At 50.9% G+C, this 21,756-nt stretch overlaps 1 protein-coding gene across 2 annotated transcripts; it reads left to right on the top strand.

Moving 5' to 3' along the window:
* The first annotated feature begins 134 nt into the window (after window positions 1–134).
* F2 (coagulation factor II, thrombin) lies at window positions 135–21,367 on the top strand. 2 transcript variants are annotated; one of them, XM_028111196.2, is made up of 15 exons: window positions 135–6,499; window positions 7,801–7,938; window positions 8,310–8,473; window positions 9,134–9,158; window positions 9,472–9,522; window positions 10,964–11,069; window positions 11,164–11,300; window positions 12,707–13,021; window positions 13,305–13,430; window positions 13,509–13,635; window positions 14,042–14,209; window positions 14,711–14,884; window positions 15,142–15,323; window positions 20,884–20,954; window positions 21,105–21,367. In XM_028111196.2, the coding sequence occupies exons 2-15, from the start codon at window positions 7,860–7,862 to the stop codon at window positions 21,246–21,248; spliced, it is 1,869 nt and encodes a 622-aa protein (XP_027966997.1). In that variant the 5' UTR covers window positions 135–6,499; window positions 7,801–7,859; the 3' UTR covers window positions 21,249–21,367. The 2 variants fall into 2 exon arrangements, with proteins under 2 accessions (XP_027966997.1, XP_027966995.1); XM_028111194.2 differs by having other exon boundaries at window positions 7,680–7,938.
* The last annotated feature ends 389 nt before the right edge of the window (window positions 21,368–21,756 follow it).

Here is a 21,756-nt window from a genome sequence, read left to right as displayed (position 1 = left end):
CTGATCTGCTGGGTGGGAAGGGGGAGGCGCCGGGGGCTGCTTGTGGGGAGCCATGTGATCAGAGAGTCGGGGGGCTGTGAGCAACAGGTCGTTGGGGTTGGGGCAGAGAGCAAGGGGAGGGAGCGGGGCCGGGTCACGCCTGCCTGCCTTCAAGAGTTGGGGCTTTATTCTCAGAATTGAGGAGCTTTTTGAAGGGTTTTGAGAAGGAATGACATGACTAGATTTGTGTTTGAAGAGACCACCAAAGGATGGATTGGCTGTCGAGGTGTGGTTGTGGGGAAATCAGTCATTAGGCTGCCAGGGGGATGGGCAGTGGGGTTGTAGCAGTAGAAATGCAGAGAAATGGAATCATTCATCCAACACGTGAGCACTTCCTGCATGCTAGTTAGGGAGATGGCATAGAAACAGTCTCTGCTCTCCCAGAGTTACAGCCTGGTGTGCAGAGACAATAAACAATAAGAAATAAACAAGACATGTCAGATGATGGCAAATGCAGTGGAAAAAAGGCAGGGGGAGAGGTTAAAGGGGGGAGCGTGATTTTACAGAGGGTGGTCAGGGAAGGCCTGTGATAACATGAGCAGGAGCAGAGACCCAAACTATGGAGAAGATGAGCCACATTGATGTCTGGGAGCTGGATTTCAGGGAGAGGGAACAGTACTGGCAAGGTCCAGGGGGTTCAAGCAAGAGCAAGGAGCAGAGTGGCCACAGCAGAGGATGGACGGAGGTGAGGGCAGCTTGGGCCTGCAGGCCGTGGTGAGGACTTGGGGCAGATACGTTCTCTGAGAGAGAGAAGTGACAGAACTCATGGACTGCGGGAAGGAGGGAGAGCTGACTCCTGGTTTCTGACTTCGTACATGAAGTGCCACTGGGGTGGGAAAGAGACAGTATTCTGGTTGGGGGTGGGCTGAGTTTGAAGCGCCAACAGTAGAGATCACAAGCAAGCTGTCAGAAGTCGGCAGAGTGGGGAGAAAATTGCTGTAGAGGGAGAGTCACGACAGATGCTAGTGGCTAGCTGGGCATCGAAGGAGGGAGGTGAGCAGAGGGGCGGGGCCGGGCCAACATCCACATGGCCCAGCCCTCCGGCGTCACATAGGGGACAGGGGCTCTGCAAGGGACACGGAATCTGCATCCAACAGGATAGAAAACCCGTCGAGTGTGTGTCACAGAAGCGGATAGAAGAGCGTTTCACCAAAGAAGTGGGCAAGAACGTCCACTGCTGTCGAGAGGGTTGAAGTCTGTGATGCCACTGAGCAGAGTGAGGGCAGTTGGAAGCCAGATTGGATTGCTTTGAGGAGTAGGTGTCAAGAGAGGAAGAACTTAGATTCTTGTTCCTTCTTCACAGCACCAGAATAGGTGTTGTGATCCCTGTGTCACAGATGAGGAAACCACGGGTCGGAGCGGGTGGGTAGCTGGCCGAGATCACACAGCCAGTAACTGGCAGAGCCAGGACTGAAACTTGGGGTGTTCTCTGACTTCGCGGCACTCGATCACAACGTCACGGGCAGCCCAATGTCTCCTGCTTTGCCCCTGACATTTACCCAGCACCTACCCAATTGAATAACCTGTTGACAGAGCATTCTGAAATTGTCCATGGGGAGGGAGGACAGCAGGAAGTCATGGCGCTCTGTGGAGAGAAAGGTCATACCATCCCAAGCCTGAAAAATAGCTGCTAATAGTTTTGAGTGAGCCAGCCCTGCTTCTTGGATCCTGCGTGAGGCGTGGTAGGTCCTGTTCTTTCCCAGCTCCTGCTTCAGGCAGGGTCGTGCCAGCTCAGAGGGCTGCTCAGCCGGCAGCATGCGCCCAGTGGTTTTAGGAATCCTGGGGACATTCTCATCACACGATCCCCAGCTGTGCAGCAAAGGACATACTCCTCACTCGGTAGTGAGCTGTGTAGGCAAGGTGGGCATGCTTTGGGTTGCTGGGGAGGCCTGTCCACACCCCACAACCCTCCTTAGGCCCAAACCTGGGATGCTCGCACCCCCTTGCTCCATCCCGCACACACACGAACTTTTCTCTCCATTAAGGCTGTCCCTACGTGATGCAGAGCAGGGTCGGGTCCAAGCCAACAAATCCAAAGGCACGTGGTTTGGGAGCCTCTGCTCTCCAGCACTTGTGGTTAAGTTGTGAGCAGGCATCGGGGGGGCACTGTGCGAGCTCCCCATGTTAGAGGAGGATGTGGGCGCCTCGAGAGCAGTCATTGCCAAGGCCTGAGACCAGAGAGTAGCAGAACGAGGACAGGGTCCAGGTCTTCCGACCCCTAATTTAGTGCTCTTCCAGTTAAAACGCAGTGACTGTTCTTGAAAAGATTGATCTCTGCAGTATTTTTTCATTGAGGAAATACCTTCCCCTGATGTCAAAATAATTCTTGTTCATCCTAATGGTAAAGTCCCTTTATTCCCTACTTCTTTCCTCCACCCCTGGATAAAGCCACTTTTCCCCCCCCCAAAGATAAAGTCACTTTTAACAGTTTGGTGCATAGATTACTGAATTTGAATGCTACTGCTTGCTCTAGGGCAAAGGTGCTATGAAAATGTTGCTGGACACCTTAAACCTGGAGGCAGGTTTAACTGCGGTGCCTACAGCTGCTGAACCAAACATCAGAAGGTGTAGGAGATTAAGGATCTTTTATCCCGGGCGCCTGGGTGGCTCAGTCGTTAAGTGTCTGCCTTCAGCTCAGGTCATGATTCTGGGGTCCTGGGATCGAGCCCTACATCGGGCTCCCTGCTCAGCGGGGAGCCTGCTCTCCCTCTCCCACTCCCCCTGCTTGTGTTCCTTCTCTTGCTGTCTTTCTCTGTCACATAAATAAAATCTTAAAAAAAAAAAAGGATCTTCTTTCCCATTTACAACTTTAACAGTATGAGAAAACCTTACAATAGAATAATATTTGAATCACTTTTAGGGACCTGTAAATGAGGCAGCAGCATGAACTGTAAAGAGCTCCATCTCTAGACAGGTTCAGGTGTGGACTGCATAAACTCAAGCAAGTTACTTGGCTTCTCTCTGCCTCAGTTTCCTCATCCATAAAATGGGGATAATTATGGTACCTACCTCATCAGTACTATGTACCTGGCACGTGGTGAACAGTTAATAAATTGTAGCTGGTCATTAAGTAGTATTGCAATCAGCCCTCCTAAATTGGAAGACAAGATTAAGGTGCTTGCATGTTTCCTCTAGGTGTTACTTGTTTGGGGCAGGTCAGCATCATGCACAGTAGTTTCATACTTTGGGTGCATGTGCCCTGGGTATGCTTCATAGAACAGTGAGGCTATACTCTAGCAGAATGCCAAGGGATGAAGGTCATGCGAGGGGAAGAGCAATGGTCTGAGAGGCAGGAATCTGAGGCCTGGTCCTGGCTCTATCACCGACTTGACAACCTTGATCAGTTAGCTCCCCACCTGGGAGATTCCCTTTCCGCATAGTGACATGAGGAAATAGAACCAGATCATTGCTTCCCAATCTCAGCTCCATCCTTGAGCTCTTTTGCTAACTTTTTCTTCTATGGATCCTTTTTAAAATTTAGATTTTATTTATTTGAGAGAGAGGGACAGCACAAGTTGGGGGGGATGGGGAGGGACAGAGGAAGAGGGATAAGCAGACCCCCCGCTGAGCAGGGGCTCGAGCCCAGGACCCCAGGATCACGACCCGAGCCGAAGGCAGACGCTCAGCTGACTGAGCCACCCAGGCGCCCCTGGATCCTATATTTTTTTTTTAAAGATTTTATTTATTTATTTGAGAGAGAGAGAATGAGAGAAAGCGTGAGAAGGAAGAGGGTCAGAGGGAGAAGCAGACTCCCCGCCGAGCAGGGAGCCCGATGCGGGACTCGATCCCGGGACCCCAGGATCATGACCTGAGCCGAAGGCAGACGCTCAACCGACTGAGCCACTCAGGCGCCCTGGATCCTATATTTTAAAAGCTTTTGATTAAATAGAAATTCACTCCTTTTTAAAAATTCTTTGGAAAGATTTTATTTATTTGCCAGAGAGAGAGAGAAATTCACTCATTTTAAAATGCTGACTGGATTGAGGGGAAAAAAGATAATTAACCACCTCAAAAGACTTAATTTCAGCCAAAAAGGGAAAAATTTATTCTTGTCTTAGGGTAAATTTATAATTTTTTAAAGATTTTATTTATTTGAGAGAGAGCACAGAGGGAGGGGGAAGCAGCCTGTGCTGAGCAGAGCCCAATGCGGGGCTCAATCCCAGAACCTTAAGATCATGACCTGAGCTGAAGGCAGACACTTAACCAACTTAGCCGCCCAGATGCCCCTAAATTTGCAATTTTTGAGAGTTTAAAAAGATATGCAGAAGGACAAGGCCATTCTTAGTATATGCACAGAGCCCTAGGCTTCAAAACGTCTGGATTTAATGATACCTGACTCTCTTTCCAGCTCTGAAATTCTGTCTTGGAACATAATTTTACTGTTTTCAGTGATTACAGAGCTTCATTTTACAACATAGCATTGGCCTTACCCATGATTTTGTTTGACGCCAACTTGTTGGGAGAATTGCAACCTCTCATTATCACCTTGTGCTTAGAGGAAACGTGATCCGCTTTCAGTGTGCAGGCATGTGTTTGGGGTGAGAAGCAAGAAGGACGTGTTCAGTTGCATGGCACCCACTGGGTTCAGAGGGTTCCAAGAAGAACAGGTGCTAGAGGCTGGGGTGCTTGTAGTGAACCCTGAAGCCTGGGTTGCCACCCAGGCGTCCGTCTCCTTGGTTTCTATTATCCTGAACAGTCTCTCCCACCCACCCCATTTATTTCCATGTCATGAATGTGCCAGAGAGACTGGGGCCATTTGTTCTGCTAAATGTCCATCATTCCTTGTGGTGGTGGCTAACTTATTCCTTTATCATCTGTATTTCCTATAAACGAGTAATTAAATTTAGAGGCTCATTTAATTCAGTTTCACTATTTTAGGAAGAGCCCTTCACAGGCAGCATTGTGTATTTCCTGTTTCATATGTAATAGTGGTGTTTATTGGGTGCTTTCTGTGTGGCAGGCATTGTGATACTTTACAAACATAAGGCTTTGAAGGAGTAGCTTAGTATTTACTTCATAATGATAAACTTAACTCTTAATCCAACTAGAATAGAGGGAGACAGGGATATATGGACTCCAAAGAATTGCAGCAAGTGAGAACCCAAAGATCACAAAACTCTGAGAGCTGGGGGTGCTTCTGCAGGGACAAAAGGAATGGTGTAGATCACATCAAACACAAAATCAAATTTATCGGAATGGCCTAGAGTCTTGCTGGTCTTGTCATTCCTGGACACAAAACACCGTGGCTTTCACAATATCCGTGCTGTCTCTCTCCTTGCCAAAGAGCCCACGCTTGCCATCCAACCTATCCATCTTAACCACGCAGATGACAAACTGGGAGCCATTTCAGTGGGGTCCAGCATTTGCCATGGACAAGATGTCGGGACCCAGAGTCTTCAAAATGAAGTTCTCATCAGCAAAGTTCTCCCTGCTAATTGGATTTGCCGCTGGTGCCACAATGTGTGAATTCATCACCCCAACACATAAATGCAGGCATAAGTCTGGGAAAGCAGGAACCAAATCTAAGCAGAAAGCTTCAGGTATCTTCCCAGGGCCTAGAGAACCAAAGTTTTCTGCTTTGGAATATTGTCTGCAAATAGCTTGATGAAGACATGGCCCAAGACGCCTATTAGTGGTCATACCTGCGCATGAGCATGCCATTGGCTCAACAAGTCTGCAAAGAGGCCAGTATGAGTTTTTCAACAGCCTTGCGAGGCAAATACTGTTCTAATTCTGATCTTATAGATGGTGAAACCAGGCCTGGTGCTCTCTTTTCTGCTGTGATGCTTGTCTGTAGGGATGGGGGAGTTCTGACAGTGAGGGAACAAGGGGGCCCTGAACCCTCAGTAGAAGAAGTGCCATGTGTTGTGTGTTTTGTGCTCCTGGCCAACACCCTCTGCTCTTGCCTTTTCTCCCTCTCCTGGTTGACTCAGCACTGGCCCCAGCTGGTCCTCAGAAAAAAAGAGGATCACCTGTCTTGAAACAGGAAGGAGGAAGCCACACCTCTCCTCCACTTCTCGGGAGCCAAAAAAAAAAGTAGGCTCAACTCCCTCAGTGAACAGAGAATCCATGTTAAAACCACAACGAGACACCTGCACGTGTATCAGGATAGATAATGTGAAATGGATGGACAATATAGAGGGTTGGTGAGGATCTGAACAACTAGAACCCTCGAGCATTGCTGGTGGGGGTGTAAGCTAGTACCACCACTCAGGATAACCATTTGTCCGTGACTGGGGCAAAACATATGCCTGCCCTATGACCCAGCAAATCTACGCTTGTACACGACTATTTGTAGCGGCACTACTCATGGCAGCCCAAACAGGAAACTAACCCAAATGCCCATCAACAGGTATCCAATGGATAAATAGTCATGCAATGAGATACTACACAGCTTTTAAAGGAATGGACCGCGGATACACACATGACACACACAATCTGAGAAGCCTGGCACAAACAGGTATATGCTGTAGGTTTCCATTTCGATGAAGTTCAACAATAGGCAAAACTGGTCTAGGGTGACGGTGGTTAGAGTAATGGCGATCTTAGGGACAACACGCAGAAGTCTGGGGCTAAAAATGTTGATCTGGTGGTGGTTTACATGGGCATGTGCATAAAAATGTGACTTAAACACAGGATTTGTTCTAACATTACTGAATGTAAGTTAAACCTTGGGTTAAAAAATATATAGAAAAAGTGGAATATATATATTGATATATATATATGTTTATATATGTTTGTATGTTTGTATATGTATATATACATATATATATATGAACTGGGCCACCCAGGAATTAAGCTGATTCGTGGGAGTCCTGAGCCCCAGCTCTGTGCAAACCCTCTCCCTGCCCTGTGATCTTCCCAGACTCTACGTGATGGTGGTCTAGACCCATACGGCTGGGCCTGAAGGATGGCAAAACGGGATCCCTGTGTTCCTGCTCTTTGTCCTTCTGTCCTAATTAGACCCAGGACTAATATTTACCTTGTGGAATGCAAACAGAAAATGGGGGAGGGATGGGAGCAGGGCTGGGCGAGGGGCAGCGTAGGACCGGTGGCCACTCCAGGCCTGGCTCAGGACAGGCAGGCAGGAGGAGAGGGAGGGGCCCTGCCGAGGAGACCCGAGGATTTGGGCTGGTCCCCGTTCTGGGGCCAGAAGCAGGTCCGAGGAGGTGCAAGAAAATAGACCAGAGGCTCAAAGGCCGTGGGCCTGGCTCCTCCCCCTGAGCAGCCACTACACATGGACACACCTCCCCAGCTCCCAGGTGGGAAAGTGGTTGAGAGGCAGCTCTCCTCTGGCCGCACCCTGGTCTCAGCTTTCTCAGATCTGTGTGTTGTGATTACATCAACCTCCCCACTGGTTTATATCCATATACCTACTGATTGTTAAGCACTTACTACATTTCACGGGCATTACATTCAAAATCTCCTCTAGTCCTCACAACAAAGTACTGTTCCCATTGTACAGATGAAGAAACTGAGGCTCACAGAGATCAAAGCAATCATCACCATGTGTTAGGACTGGAAGCAGCCTCAGGAAGATCTTGTGACCCTACTAGCCCAAGTTGGCCCATATCTCAGGAGGGAGGGGCTGGACGATGGTGGTTACTTACACTGGCCTTTCCTTTGTGACTTCCTCCCAGACCATCTGTCCCTGGTCCCAAGAGGACCTGTCTTCCTGGATGGCAGGGTGGACTATCTATACACTAGTCCCATGGCCCTGACCTGCTGACCTCTCCCTCTTGGCTGATTTCTTCATGTTAGTTCAACATTAACCCAGAGTGGTCAGGACAAGTCCTCAGAGTCCCAGGAGCTGACACACTATGGCGCACATCCGAGGCCTCTGGGTACCTGGCTGCCTGGCCCTAGCTGTCCTGTGTAGCCTTGTGCCCAGCCAGCATGGTAAGAGGGGCTCGGAGGCTGGGACAGGCTGACAGGCTGGGATATGGGCCCACGGGCTGGGGCCTCCTGGCTGGACCGAGAACAACAGGGCTGACGCCCGCGTGGGTCTCAGCCTACAGCATACAGCTGAGGGAAGGAGTCGGGCGCTCAGGTGTGGATGCACTGCGTCTCTCCTGCCATATGGGGAGTGGGCTCTCCAGTGCATGGAGGGGAGCGAGTGGGCTACCGACGGCAGCCTTCTGGGTCCTGCCACCATCCCAGACGTCCCCTTTCAGAAGTCGGGAGGGCAGGCTAGGCTTGCTTCCGGCCCCCACGGTGGCCAAGACCGCCTGGCTCACGGAGTCCACTGTCCCACGCCCCTCCTACTGCAGTGTTCCTGGCCCCTCAGCAAGCGCTCTCGGTGCTCCAGCGGGTCCGACGCGCCAACAGTGGCTTTCTGGAGGAGTTGCGCAAGGGGAACCTGGAGCGGGAGTGTGTGGAGGAGCAGTGCAGCTATGAGGAGGCCTTTGAGGCCCTGGAATCTTCCATCGCCACGGTGAGGGCTGGGCTGCGCACTGGGTCGGGGTTGGGGAGGGGTGGGCAAGGTCCTCCCAGGTGGGCCCCGCAAGGAATGTCCCAGCTCTTCAGCTGTCAGTAACTTAATGTCCTCTTGGGCCTCATTTCACTGGGCTGCCAAGATGAGTGACCTCAGCCCTTCTTGGAGGCCCAGACACCAGGGCTATGTCAAGGTCTGGCAGCCTAGTGAGGCTCCAGGTCATCGGGGGCTCCTCCATCTTCTGATGTCTGTCTGCACTGGGGTCTCTGGAGGCCCCGGCCCTCATGGCTTCAGCCCTGCTGCTACTGTGGGGTGTGGGACTCTGGCGAGGCCTCAGGGTTCCAAGAGCTCTGTGCAGCCTTTCCTCAGGGCTTTGCCTGGGCCCCATGCCCCCCGTTCTTCAATCTAGCCCACCTATGGGAACCCTTTTGGTCTTGGATGGCAGGGGGCTCCCCTCTCCTCAAATACTCCTCTCCTCAGTGGGCTTGGGCTTCTGGAAACAAAAGTAAGAACCTACCACAAACCTCCCCAGAGCCTGCCCCCTGCATGACCAGGGTAAGGGAAAGAGAAAAGTATGAGGGGAAAATATAAAGTCTACTGAAAAACAAAATGAAATGAAACAGGATATGCCATACCCTCATGCTGGCTCTTATTTTTCAGGAAGTATTCTGGACCAAGTACACAGGTGAGCACTAGGAAGGGTTTGCTCCTGGAACGGAGTCCTGGGGACCCCAATGAGAGAATGTTCTACTCTGGAGAATCTTCTGGTCCATCCAGCCATCCATCCCTCCACCCATGCCTCTTTCCCTCCTTTCTCCCTTCCTACCTACCTACCTACTTCCTTCCTTCCTTCCTTCCTTCCTTCCTTCCTTCCTTCCTTCCTTCCTTCCTTCGATCTATCTGTCCATCTCTTTGTCTCTACACTTTGTCCCCCACCCCCTACTTGAGCCCCTCCTGTCCCTACCCCAATCCCAAAAGTGTTTCTGTGTCTTTTCCAGCTTGTGAGTCGGTGAGGAAACCTCGAGAAAAGCTCATTGAATGTCTGGAAGGTGAGGAGCCGATGCAGGGGTGGGGGGCAGGGTGTGAGCAGACAGCCTGGGAGAAGAGCAGAGTGGGGTGGGTTAGGAGTTGTGGCCCGGCATCTGACCTTGCCGTTCTGTTCCTGCGGTCAAGGACGCCTTTGCACCTGACTCTGTGCCCGGCAGTGAGGAAGAGGATTCATGTTGGAGGAACAAATGCATGAATGGATGAGGAATTCATATTTAAGGCCTCATTCTCATGCGAGTCCCCGCCAGTCAGTCTTCCCTGTGTTCCCAGGGCGGAGCCCTGATGAGGTCACATTCATTCTTCAGAACCTTGGGTGGCTCCCCAGTGCCTCCAGAATAAAGCACAGGATTCTTAGCCGGGCAGACTTGGCAGGTTCTGGCCTCAACCTTCCCTTCTGGCCTTATCTACCATTGCACCAAAACATGGGCCCAGACGCCCAGCTACTCTGACAGCAAGCACTTCTCTGAACATGCCAACATGTGTCTGCCTCCTGGCCTTTGCTTTCATTGTCATCTTCCCCTGGAACAACTATACCATTTCCTGCAAACTTTCCTGTCCTTCAAGGACTAGTTCAAATGCCATCACCTTGCGGAGCCTGCGATGAGCCTCCACCCACTTCCGCAGTCTTCTGAATACACCTTTAAGATAACAATAGACCCCAGCTCTTAACAGTAACACTTTAACCACTTTTTAACGTACTTTTGTTTGTTTTTTTTCCATCCTTTTATTTGTTAAGTAACTTATTCAACAGGAATTTTACTAAACCCCTGCTATGTACCAGGCACTGTGTCATGTGCTGGGGATTCTAAGAGAATGAAGGAGCTCCCAATCTCACAGGGAAACAAAAATACAAAATATCAGTGTGATCGCTGGAAAAGCTCTGTTCCAGGTGCCAAGACAATGCCAGGAGAAGGAGCTTTTAGTTTGCTGGCAGGATCAGGGACAACCCCCCAAGAAGCAGCAGAGTTCCACCTGGATTTGTGGGATGCACTGATGAGCAAACAGAAGAGCATGCCCAGGCAGAGGAAACAGCTTGTGCAAAGACCCTGACACGAGGATCTCTGATAACAGGACGGGTAGACCAGGGCCAGATTAGAAGGACCGTGTTCGCTTTGTCATCCTACTGGCCACAAGGAGCCACCGACTATAAGCTCCATGCGGGCAGGGACCTACCTTGACTATGTCTTATTCTTCCCTATGTCCTTAGTGCCTGGCACAGTGTCTTGACACACAGTTGTCACATGGGTGGTGGGCACTCAGTGAATTTTGGTGAGTGCTGTGAGACAGATCGGTGAACGGCTGGGTACAGAGGAGGTAGCTGAGGAAATGTGGGTTAAGCGTCATGGAGCAGCGGTAGCTTGGAGGAGGTGGACAGACAGGGCTTTGCTAAGTGAGAGAGGGGCAGGGCCTCAGGGTAAGAGACTGGGGCTGGGGTCTCTGCAGGTAGCTGCGCTGAAGGTCTGGGCATGAACTACCGAGGGAACGTGAACTTCACCCGGTCAGGCATCGAGTGCCAGCTCTGGGGGAGTCGCTACCCACACAAGCCTGAGTGAGTGATGGGCTATCGGCCAGTGGGCTGAGAATATGGGCTGGCAGACACTGGACAGGGGGTATGGCCTCTGCTGAGCAATTTCCTATTCCAGAATCAACTCTACCACCCACCCTGGGGCCGACCTGCAGGAGAATTTCTGCCGTAACCCGGATGGCAGCACCACTGGGCCCTGGTGCTATACTACAGACCCCACCGTGCGGAAGGAGGAGTGCAGCATCCCTGTGTGCGGTGAGCTGGGGAGGGCTGGGCAGCTGATGGCCAAGGCTCAGGGGTCTCCATAGGGCCTGATCCTGGCTACCTTTAGGCATGGGTTAGTCATTTACAACATATTTGGGCCTGTGGGTCAGTGAAGGCAGGAGACCAGAGAGAGCTGGAATCCCCCTGCCTTCCCAGGCTTTGCTTCCTTGTGACCCAGGCTGTGGCTCCTTCCAAATATGTTTTCCTTCCTGCTCGAGGCCCTCTTCCCTCCAGGAAGCCCTCCCTAACTATTTCAGTCGACGTGCCCCTTTCTGAGCACCACAGAGCAAACCTCATATGGCCCGGCCCGGCGTGATGCTGTCATTATTCTTTCGCATGGTGTGTCAGTGAGCTCTAGCCACAATAATGCTGCAAACCCCACAAAATCACAAACAGCTACAAAAGCTCAGGGGTTACACCAATAAGCATTTCTTTCTTGTGTCTGAGGGTTGGCTTGGGCAGCTGAGCTGATGTCAGCTGTGCTCGCCTGTGTCTGGGGTGGCCACTGCTGTAGGCTGGGCTTGGCTGCTGGTTCCGCTTCCAGCGACGGCTCCAGCTGAGCTTGGCTCCCTGTGTGGGTTGGGTCCTGGTCTGCTCCACATTACTTATCCTGGGGCTGAGGCTGAAAGGCACCATCTCCCTTTGGCCGAGGCAAAAAACTATTGAGAGACACACAGTGTATCTCAAGGCCTGGGCTCAGAACTGATGCATCCGTTCTGCCCACGTTCCATTGGCCAGGGCGAGCCACATGCTCAAGACCAAAGCCAGCAGGCGGAGAAGTACACCTTTGCCTATACAACCATGGGGCAGAGGAGGTGGATCAAGGCGGGGGTACTAAAGAATTAGTACCAGCAATCAATCTACCAAATATGGGTTGGTGTTCTTGGTCCTCCATGCATCCCTCTTGGACCCAATACTTGGTCCTGGGACTGGGCTTATAGCAAGTGACCAGTCAGGATAACAGAAGCAGTTACCATATACCAAGCCTGCCCACCCCCACACTGGGCAGTCCTGCTGAAATTGACTTTCTGCGCATGTAGCCATCCTCAGTCATCCCAGCTACTTCTCCTGCTGTGCCCCTATAAAAATAGACTCCTTCTGTAAAAACTCCAGGCAGTCACTACCAATAGATTACAGATAGCCCAGGAGGGGAAACCGAGTTGCTATCTCTGCCTCATGATGCACCAGACACAGTGTGTATTTTGTTTAAATCTCTCAACCCTGCAAGAATGGTATCAGTCACCCCTTTTACAGGCAAGCAAAGTGAGGTTCAGAGAGGTCAAGTTACCTGAGGTCACATAGGAAGAAGGTGGCAAGGCAGGGAGTCAAACCCTGACCCCCTGGCCTCCGGTGGTCCCACCCCACCCACTCTGCTCCCCTGCCTCCCCACCCACCAGGCCGGGGGGGCGTCACTGTGCAGCTGACCCCACGAACCAGCGGCTCCATGGTGAATCTGTCACCTGCATCGGAGCAATGCCTCCCTGAGCGTGGCCGGTACTACCAGGGTCGCCAGGCGGTGACCGCACATGGGTCCCCCTGCCTGGCCTGGGCCAGCAGTCAGGTCAAGGCCCTGAGCAAGGAACAGGACTTCAACCCTGAGGTGCCGCTGGTGGAGAACTTCTGCCGCAACCCGGACGGGGACGAGGAGGGCGCGTGGTGTTACGTGTCGGAGGACCCCGGTGGCTTCGAGTACTGCGACCTGGACTACTGCGGTGAGGCGGGGCGGGGGCCTGAGGCTGGGGACGGGGCCTGGGGGCGGGGCTGCCCCGCCGCCGGGGGCGCGGTCCGCTGCAGCCGGGTCTCCGGGCAGCCGGGCTGGCCTGGCCCCACGCGCCGCTGAACCAGCACAGGCCGGACCCCGAGTTCCCGAGGCCGCCTGCGCTGCGCTCTCACCCAGGGGCCTCCAGGGCCTCCCGGGGTGCTTGGGGGCGGGGAAGGGGGGGCGCTGCGCGCGGGCTGGCTCGGCCCGGCCCCAGCCGTGCCTGCTCCCTGCAGAGGAGCCGGTGGAGGAGGTGGGCGACGGGCTGGCCGAGGACCCGGACGCGCCCATCGAGGGACGCACCGGCGAAGAGGAGTTCCAACCCTTCTTCAACGAGAAGACCTTTGGCGCCGGGGAGGCAGGTGAGGCGGCGGGGGCGGCGGGGGGGCGCGGGGGGCGCGGGGTACAGCTCGGCCCCTCACACCCGGCTTGCTGTGCAGACTGTGGGCTGCGGCCTCTGTTCGAGAAGAGGTCGGTGAAGGACAAAACGGAACACGAGCTTCTGGATTCCTACATCGACGGGCGCATCGTGGACGGTTGGGACGCAGAGATTGGCCTCGCGCCCTGGTGCGTCGTGGGGGCGGCCCCCTGGGTCCCCTGCCGGGGCCGCCCTTCCCTCACAGGCCTGGGCTTCCCAGATGGTGATAGGTGGCACCCCTCTGGGATTAGGGGTGTTGCTTCTCACATGCAGAAGGCGAAGCTGAGGCCCAGAGAGCTTAAGGGTTCTGACCCCAGAGCTATGCCAGGCTGTGCAAATTCTGGACCTGCAGAAGCTGGGGAGGGTTACAGAAAGCAGGAGGCAGCCTCTCGGTGTCATGTGGAGGCCGCAGTCGGCCAGGGCAGCCAGGTCAAGCTGGGTTCTGGGCCCAGCAGGCACCTCTGTCCTGCGCTTAAACCTGGGACTTTCTACTTTAGGGCAGGTGGAGGGGCAGCCAGCCCCCCAGCTCCTCATGCTTCCCACTCTTTCTCCCAGGCAGGTGATGCTATTCCGGAAGAGTCCCCAGGAGCTGCTGTGTGGGGCCAGCCTCATCAGTGACCGCTGGGTCCTCACGGCTGCCCACTGTCTCCTGTACCCACCTTGGGACAAGAACTTCACCGAGAATGACCTTCTGGTGCGCATTGGCAAGCACTCCCGCACCAGGTACGGACCGGGGTCCGTGGATGTCTGGCAGGGGTCAGAGTCCTCCAGAGTGACTGGGAGGGGCTCTGGTGGCTCTGGGGGGACATGTCTGTACATGCCCCACAGTAGAAAACCCAGCAGTCTCGGCTGGAAAGGCCATTTGGCCACGTCAGGACTGAGGCTTGGAGCCGGGGAAAGAGAAACTGAGACTTCGCAGAGAGTGAAATCCTGGGCCACCCCTAGCTCCTTTGCAGGCACCAGCACGCGGCCCGGGTGTGAGCTGTGAAGGGAGGCAGTTTGGACCAGGGCTCCGGCCTGCGTTCCTCCCCGACCCGCCGGGGCTCTCTGACTCCGAAGCCCGGAACAGCTTTAGGCCTGCAGACGCTGTCAGGGCCGGAGGCAGCCCTCTCCCCTCAAGGGTGGCCCAAGGGTCACCCCCATTCCTGGACCCGGAGGGCAGGCAGGGACTGGCTGCCCTCCACCAGGTGGCTTACAGCCTCCCCCGTCTTCCTGTTTGCACAGGTATGAGCGGAGTATCGAGAGGATCTCCATGCTGGAGAAGATCTCCATCCACCCCAGGTACAACTGGAGGGAGAACCTGGACCGGGACGTGGCTTTGCTGAGGCTCAAGAAGCCCGTCACCTTCAGCAACTACATCCACCCTGTGTGCCTGCCTGACAAGGACACCGCAGTCAGGTGGGGCTGGGGGGGTGCAGGGCGGCCGGTAGTGGCCCTGGGCTGGGTTCTGGGTTCTGGGCCCGACAGACACTCCCCTTTCCAGGCCTGGGGCTGGGGGTGGGGTGGGGTGGGGAGGCTTGGAGTGAACCCAGAAATTCTTTCTGCGCCAGCGTTTGAGATTCTGGTCTCCAAGGGACAGTGTTGGGGCGGGGTGTTGGTGGGACTTCTGGAGGCGTCGGGGCTCACGAAGTCCTTCTTCCTTCCCCCCCACAAAGACTGCTCCGCGCCGGATACAAAGGGCGGGTGACTGGCTGGGGCAACTTGAAGGAGATGTGGATGTCCAGCGTTGCCGAGGTGCAGCCCAGCGTCCTGCAGGTGGTGAACCTGCCCATTGTGGAGCGGCAGGTGTGCAAGGCCTCCACTCGGATCCGCATCACCGACAACATGTTTTGTGCTGGCAAGTGCCCTGGGCGTGTCTGGGCCTTGGCCGGGGTGCGGGGAGGGCGGGAGGATTGAGACACGTGAAGGGTGCAAACCCGTTCAAGTCCTGGGTCTGGTCACTTATAAGCCAAGTGGCTTTGGGCAAAGTTGCATAACCTCTCGGAGGCTCAGTTTCTTCCTCTCTAAAATGGAGAGGCAAGTCTCTGTTCCATGAGGTTGGGTGAGGGCTAAATGAGATAGTATGTATATAGTAAGGTGCTAGGCATGGTGCTAGTCACTGGTTAAGTGGTCGATCCGTGTGAGTCCAGATAGCAGCATGAGGCCATGGGTGGGGGAAAAGCCTTGTTACTTGTCATTCAGCAAATATTTATTGAATGCCTTTTGTGGTCAGTATTTACTACAAGGACCCAAACACAATGCCTGTGTCCTCACAGACCTTCCTTCCTAGGAGGGAATGTCCATAAACAGATGTAGAATGTAGCAGAAAGGAAAATGAAGCAGAGTAAGGGGGAGAGAGAGAGATGGGGACAGGGCAGTATAAATAGACTGGTTGGACAAGGTTAGAGAAGGTCTCTCTGAGAAGAGACTAGAAGTGAAGAAGTGAGCTAGTCTAGGACAAGTGCACTCCGGGGTGAGGGAGAGCAGATGCAAAGGCCCTGGGGTGGGTACCTGCTTAGGGTGTCTGAGGAACAGCAGTGTGGCTGGAGTGCAGTAAACACAGGCAGGGCAGCAGTAGAGGGGAGGGAGGTGGGCTAGACAGAGGATAGGCAGTTCTTTTAGGATCTGGAGGGACTCTGGTTTTTATTTTAAGATTTTATTTATTTATTTATTTATTTATTTATTTATTTATTTATTTATTTGACAGAGAGGCAGAGAGCACAGGTAGGCAGAGGGGCAGGCAGAGGGAAAGGAAGAGGCAGGCTTCCTGCTGAGCAGGGAGCCCGATGTGGGGCTCGATCCCAGGACCCTGGGATCATGACCTGAGCCGAAGGCAGTCGCTTAACCGACTGAGCCACCCAGGCGCCCCTCTGGTTTTTACTGAGATAGGGAATTTGGGAGGGTTGCGGGGGGGAGGTGAATAGATGGTCTAAATTAAAATTTTTTAGTATGAGGCTCTGGCTGGCTCAGTTGGTGGAACATGGTACTCTTGATCGTAGGGTCATGAGTTCAAGCCCCATGTTGGGCGTAGAGCTTACTTAAAAAAATTTTTTCTTAGTGTGATTTCAGACTCACAGAAAAGTTGCAAAAATAATATAAAGAATTCCTGTATACGGTCATCCAGATTCTGTCCCTGCACTTTGTGTGTGTCAATACACACAGAGACACATGCTGTCTGAGAGTGAATTGTACATATGCCTTGTTACCCACATACATGAGTCTATCCAGACAAGAATGTTCTTACATAGCAAGTGCAGTTGTTAAAATCAAGAAGTTAATGATACAATACCGTTATCTAATCTGTAGACCTATTCCAGTGTCTTCCAGTTGTCCTACTTAGTAATGTCTTCTGTAGCAAAGGGGAAAAAAGTGTTCTCATCTGGATCCAGTCCAGGATCACACATTGCCTGTAGTCGTCAGTCCTTCTTTATCTTCCATGACTTTGACAGGTTTCGTAAGTGCAGCCCGGTGAGCCTGTCACTTGGCCCTGTTTGGTCTGTCTAAGGTTTTGGTTTCCTTGTGATCAGATTCAGGCCAAGTGAGGTTGTGTCCTTTTAAGGGAAGGCCCATGATGTCCCTTTGTCCTTATGTCTCACCATAACTGGGGAGATTAACTCTGACCTCTTGGTTAAGGTGGTGTCTGCATCTGGTGGTTTTCTCGCTGTGAGATTTTGTTTGTAAGTATCTTGTGGGGAGCAGCTTTGACCCTCTGCATCGGTTTCCCATCAAACCGTTCTCCCAGCTCCGGGGGCTGCCAAATGGTGATTTTCCAATTCTGTCATTCCTTCTATGTTTATTATGGTTTCATTGGAAGGAAGGAAGACCTCTCCTTTCATTCTATCAGTGTGGACTCACGGGTCTTTATTCTAAGAGTTATAATCTGCTACTATCATCATTTATTTTGATTTTCAAATTATCCAGGTTTGGCCAGTGGGAGTCCTCTCAGCCTGGCTTCTGTGACTTTTGATGTCCCTGTTGTTCCCTGAGTACCTTCTTACATTGGCACAGCAAGATGTTCTCCGATTCCCTGCTAGTGGAGAATGGTGTTTAGAAACCACAATCTGGGTGCTACGTGTGCACATTGTTACTGGGGTGTTACTGCTTCTGCGTCCTCTCAGCAGACAGATCTAGAAAATATGTGTACGATGCATACGGTGACATCTAGATCGATTTTTCTTTGTCATTTATCAGTTTCTATATCTGAAACCTCCCACTGCAATCCAGCAGGATTAATTTTAGCTTCTCCTTTTCCATATTTCTAACTCTCTATTGACAGTGAGAAACTGGACTCCCGTTACTCATCATCTAGAAGCTTACTGGATCCTTACTAGAATACATTGTTTCAGAATCACCCATCCATCTCACTGTGAGGAACAATCCTACTCACTGGTGCTCAGCATTTCTTCACAGAGTTTCTGTCTTTAGCATCTGTACATAGTTGAAATGCTGTGTTCAAAAGGAACTTGGGTCAGTTCCCCCCCACCTTCGCTGTGTTATTTATTTAAAATACAGTTAGGCTAAGTTGTTTCTGATTATATTCAATTTGGGGTCCCCCTCCCATCTTTGTTGTTTTTATTTCTTTTGGGAGTATTAACATGGGTCTAAAACTCAGACCCTTTAAAAGAGGTATACTTGGAGAACTGACACTCTCTTTTCCTTTCTATGCTTTTGCTACCCCCCATCCTTTCTACTCCATTTCCATCTGGGCTCTACAGTCAACCATTCTCAGTAGTTTGAGGGGTTTTTTTTTCTTCCTGTATATCCTTTTGCACAAATGAGCTTACACACACATATATTTTACCCTCCCCCTTTTTTTTTAAGATTTTTATTTATTTATTTGAGAGAGAGAGAGACACAGCGAGAGAGGGAACACAAGCAGGGGGAGTGGGAGAGGGAGAAGCAGGCCTCCCGCTGAGCAGGGAGCCCAATGCAGGGCTTGATCCCGGGACCCCAGGATTATGACCTGAGCCAAAGGCAGACGCTTAACGACTGAGCCACCCAGGCGCAGGCGCCCCTAATTTATCTATTTTTAAAGATTTTATTTTTAAGTAATCTCTACGTCTAGCGTGGGGCTCGAACTCACAATCCCAAGATCGAGTCGCACGCTCCACCAACTGAGCCAGCCAGGTGTCCCCCCGTTTAGGTCATTTATATCCTTATTTTTTTTTCAGTTCACTTGATCTGTCTTATACAGAGTTTGTGTTAAATTCTGCTAATGTATTTCTGTCTCCTTGAATTGCTTTATAAATGTGGTTGCTGTGCTGTTTAGTGCAGATATTCATAACTGTTATTTATTCGTTGTGAATTGTGGCTTTTAGCATTAAAAGTATACTTCAAATTATTTTCAATTTCAGGATCACCATCTCTGTTCTGTTTTTTGTTTTCGTTTTTTTTTTTTTTAAGATTTTATTTATTTGACAGAGAGAGACACAATGAGAGAGGGAACACAAGCAGGGGGAGTGGGAGAGGGAGAAGCAGGCTTCCCGGGGAGCAGGGAGCCCGATGTGGGGCTCAATCCCAGGACCCTGGGATCATGACCTGAGCCGAAGGCAGACGCCCAATGACTGAGCCACCCAGGCGCACTGTTTTTTGTTCTCATTAACCTGATATACCTTTGTCCATTCCGTTACTTTGAGCCTCTATGAATCACTTTGTTATGTCTAGCATAGTTGGGTCTTGCTTTTTGCGAGGCAAACTGAAAGTCTTTTCCTCTTTTAATAGGTGAGTTAAGCCCATTCATATTTATTGATATAATTGAATTAATATTCATATTATTTTGTAATTATTACATGTATTATGTTTCATTTGCTCTGTTTTTTCCCTATGCGATGTTTTCTTTGTGTTTTTAAATTTATATATTTTTGCTCTAATGATTATCTTTGGGCTTCTACCTTTTTGAAATGCCCTTAGTTCCTTTTATATATATGACCTTTTAATTGTTAACTCCCACCTATTGGCTACACAGCAGTGAAGGAGTTTACTTTCCTCTTTCAAGATCATTGATATTTTTAGATGCATTTTTTTCTACTTGTCAGAACAGTTAATCAGTCCTTTTGCTGAAGCTTTCATTTCTTGGTTGGATGAAGCTTGCCGTTTAGTAGATGCTTCAACAACAGTTATGGGTGTAGAATTTCCTGTTTTTATGTGTTTATAATTATTTTTCTGTTGTCTTGACACCTTAAGCTCTGCTTGACTGCATATAAAATCCATGGCTTACATTTCCTTCAATTTTTTTAAAAAAAATATGGCTTTGTTGTTACTTTGCAGTTTTTGAAAAATCAGATGCTGGTGTAATTCTTTGGAACTTGTAAGGTATTTGGTCTCTTTTGCTTGGAGGCCTTGAAGGCTTTTTCCTTCATCTTTGAAGTTTTATTGGGCTCTGTCTCAGAGTGGAGTGTTTCAGGTCAGTTTTGTCAACTACCTAGTATGGCTCCTTTCAGCATACACCTTCAAATCTTATTTTATTTCTGTGACGTTTTCTTGGATTATGTCATAAATATTAGTTTTGTTCCATGGTTTTATTTTTCTTTTTGAGAGGTTCAGATTTCTTCTTTGGTCTGAATTCCATTTCAATCCCTTTCTGCTTTGCATTTCTTCCTATTGTTTTGTCCATTTATTTTTAATTTTTGGATTTCTGATTCAAGGCGTTTTGTTACATCGTACAAATCGGCTTGAGGAAATTTAATTCAGTTATAGGTTTTTTCTGTTTCATGGTTGTGTTTTGGGGGAGAATTTTTGTTAGCTGTTTTTTAGTCTTATTTTTTTGTTTTCCTACAGTATCTTGGTATGGATCTATTCAGTTGTCATTTTGTAGATTTGGGGTCATTTACAAGATTCCAATTCAACTGCACCCACTTCTTTTTTCTAGTAGATATGTCTACTCATCTACTCATATCTCATCGCCACATAAGTGTTAATATTAGATGCACAATGTATTGATTTGAAGTTTGGGTATTCTCTGTATTCCAGTGCTGATGGTGACGGGGTGGGTGTGTAGCTTTTGTTGTTCTGCATGTTGTTCCTTACTGTTTATGGAGGGCATGTGGGGAGATTCTGGTTAAAGGCAACCGCCGTTATCCTCAAGCCACCTGTGGGTCTAACGTATTTTTAAGTCCTCTGCCTTTGGGTGGCGAATGGATTGTACGTGGGGGGGAGTAGAATTCAGGGACAGTAGTTCAGGGGAGAGCTACATGTGCTGTGACGAGGGGTGGAAGCGGTGACAAGTGGCTGGGCTGGGATGCATGTTGAAGATGGAGCTGAGAGGCCCCATGCTAAAGGATTGCATGGGGCGGGGGATAAGAAAGTGGGGCGTGAAAGAGCACCACGGAGGGTCGAGTGGACACTCGCCACCTAGGTCTCTTCAAGGGGAGTGGTGGGAGGTGAGCTGTGCAGTGAAAGCACTGCTGTTCTCTCCCCAGGCTTCAAGCCCAGTGAAAGGAAACGAGGGGATGCCTGTGAAGGCGACAGTGGGGGGCCCTTTGTCATGAAGGTAAGCGTCGCTAAAGGCTAGGAGGGTGGGTAGGCCTTCCGGGGGTTGGGGGTGAGTTAGGAGGGACTGTTTTCAGAAATAGTTGCCTGACAGGGTGCTGCTGCCATGCCTTGGACTCACCTTCTTGGAAACCCCATGTTTCTTCCTCAGAGCCCCTTTAACAACCGCTGGTATCAAATGGGCATCGTGTCATGGGGTGAAGGCTGTGACAGGGATGGAAAATATGGCTTCTACACACACGTGTTCCGCCTGAAGAAGTGGATACAGAAGGTCATTGATCAGTCTGGAAGTTAGCGGGCTGCTCACATTCTAGGCTCTTCACTGCAAAATCACAGAAACCAATCCAGCAGAATTATTTTTGTGGTTTGTTCTTAAAACTATATAGTTCTCAATAAAAGTGCCGGTCAACAAGCCTCCATGCTTCCGGTGTGTTCGTGGGCAGCTCAGAGCCAGCGCGACTGGAGGAACAGGACTTAGCGAGCCCACCACTCCTAGAACAGGGGGGCAGGTGACGGGGAGGTGGTGGCCTGAGGGGCTGAGCACTGAAAATGCTCCACACTCGGGGCTTCATGGGTTCTGTCATGTAATGCTCATGAGAGGTAGGTCAGGAGATGGACTAGAAGTATCTTGTCCAAGGTCCCACAGCTGAGAAGGGTTAAAGTTGGACTTGAAACAGAAGATACTGAAGCCTGGGCGTTCAGTCGCTCTGCTGTTGGGGCGGTAAGGTGCTCGTCCCAGGACCAGAGATGAGGCAGAGGGAACAGACCAGAGCAAGGAGGGGTAAGTAGGTACATCTGTCTCT

The sequence above is a fragment of the Eumetopias jubatus genome, unplaced genomic scaffold (assembly GCF_037043125.1).
Source record: "Eumetopias jubatus isolate StellerSeaLion01/CBP00866 unplaced genomic scaffold, mEumJub1_p1.0 scaffold_13, whole genome shotgun sequence".
Classification (NCBI taxonomy): Eukaryota; Metazoa; Chordata; class Mammalia; order Carnivora; family Otariidae; genus Eumetopias; species Eumetopias jubatus.
This window is presented reverse-complemented; position numbering and strand designations above follow the sequence as displayed.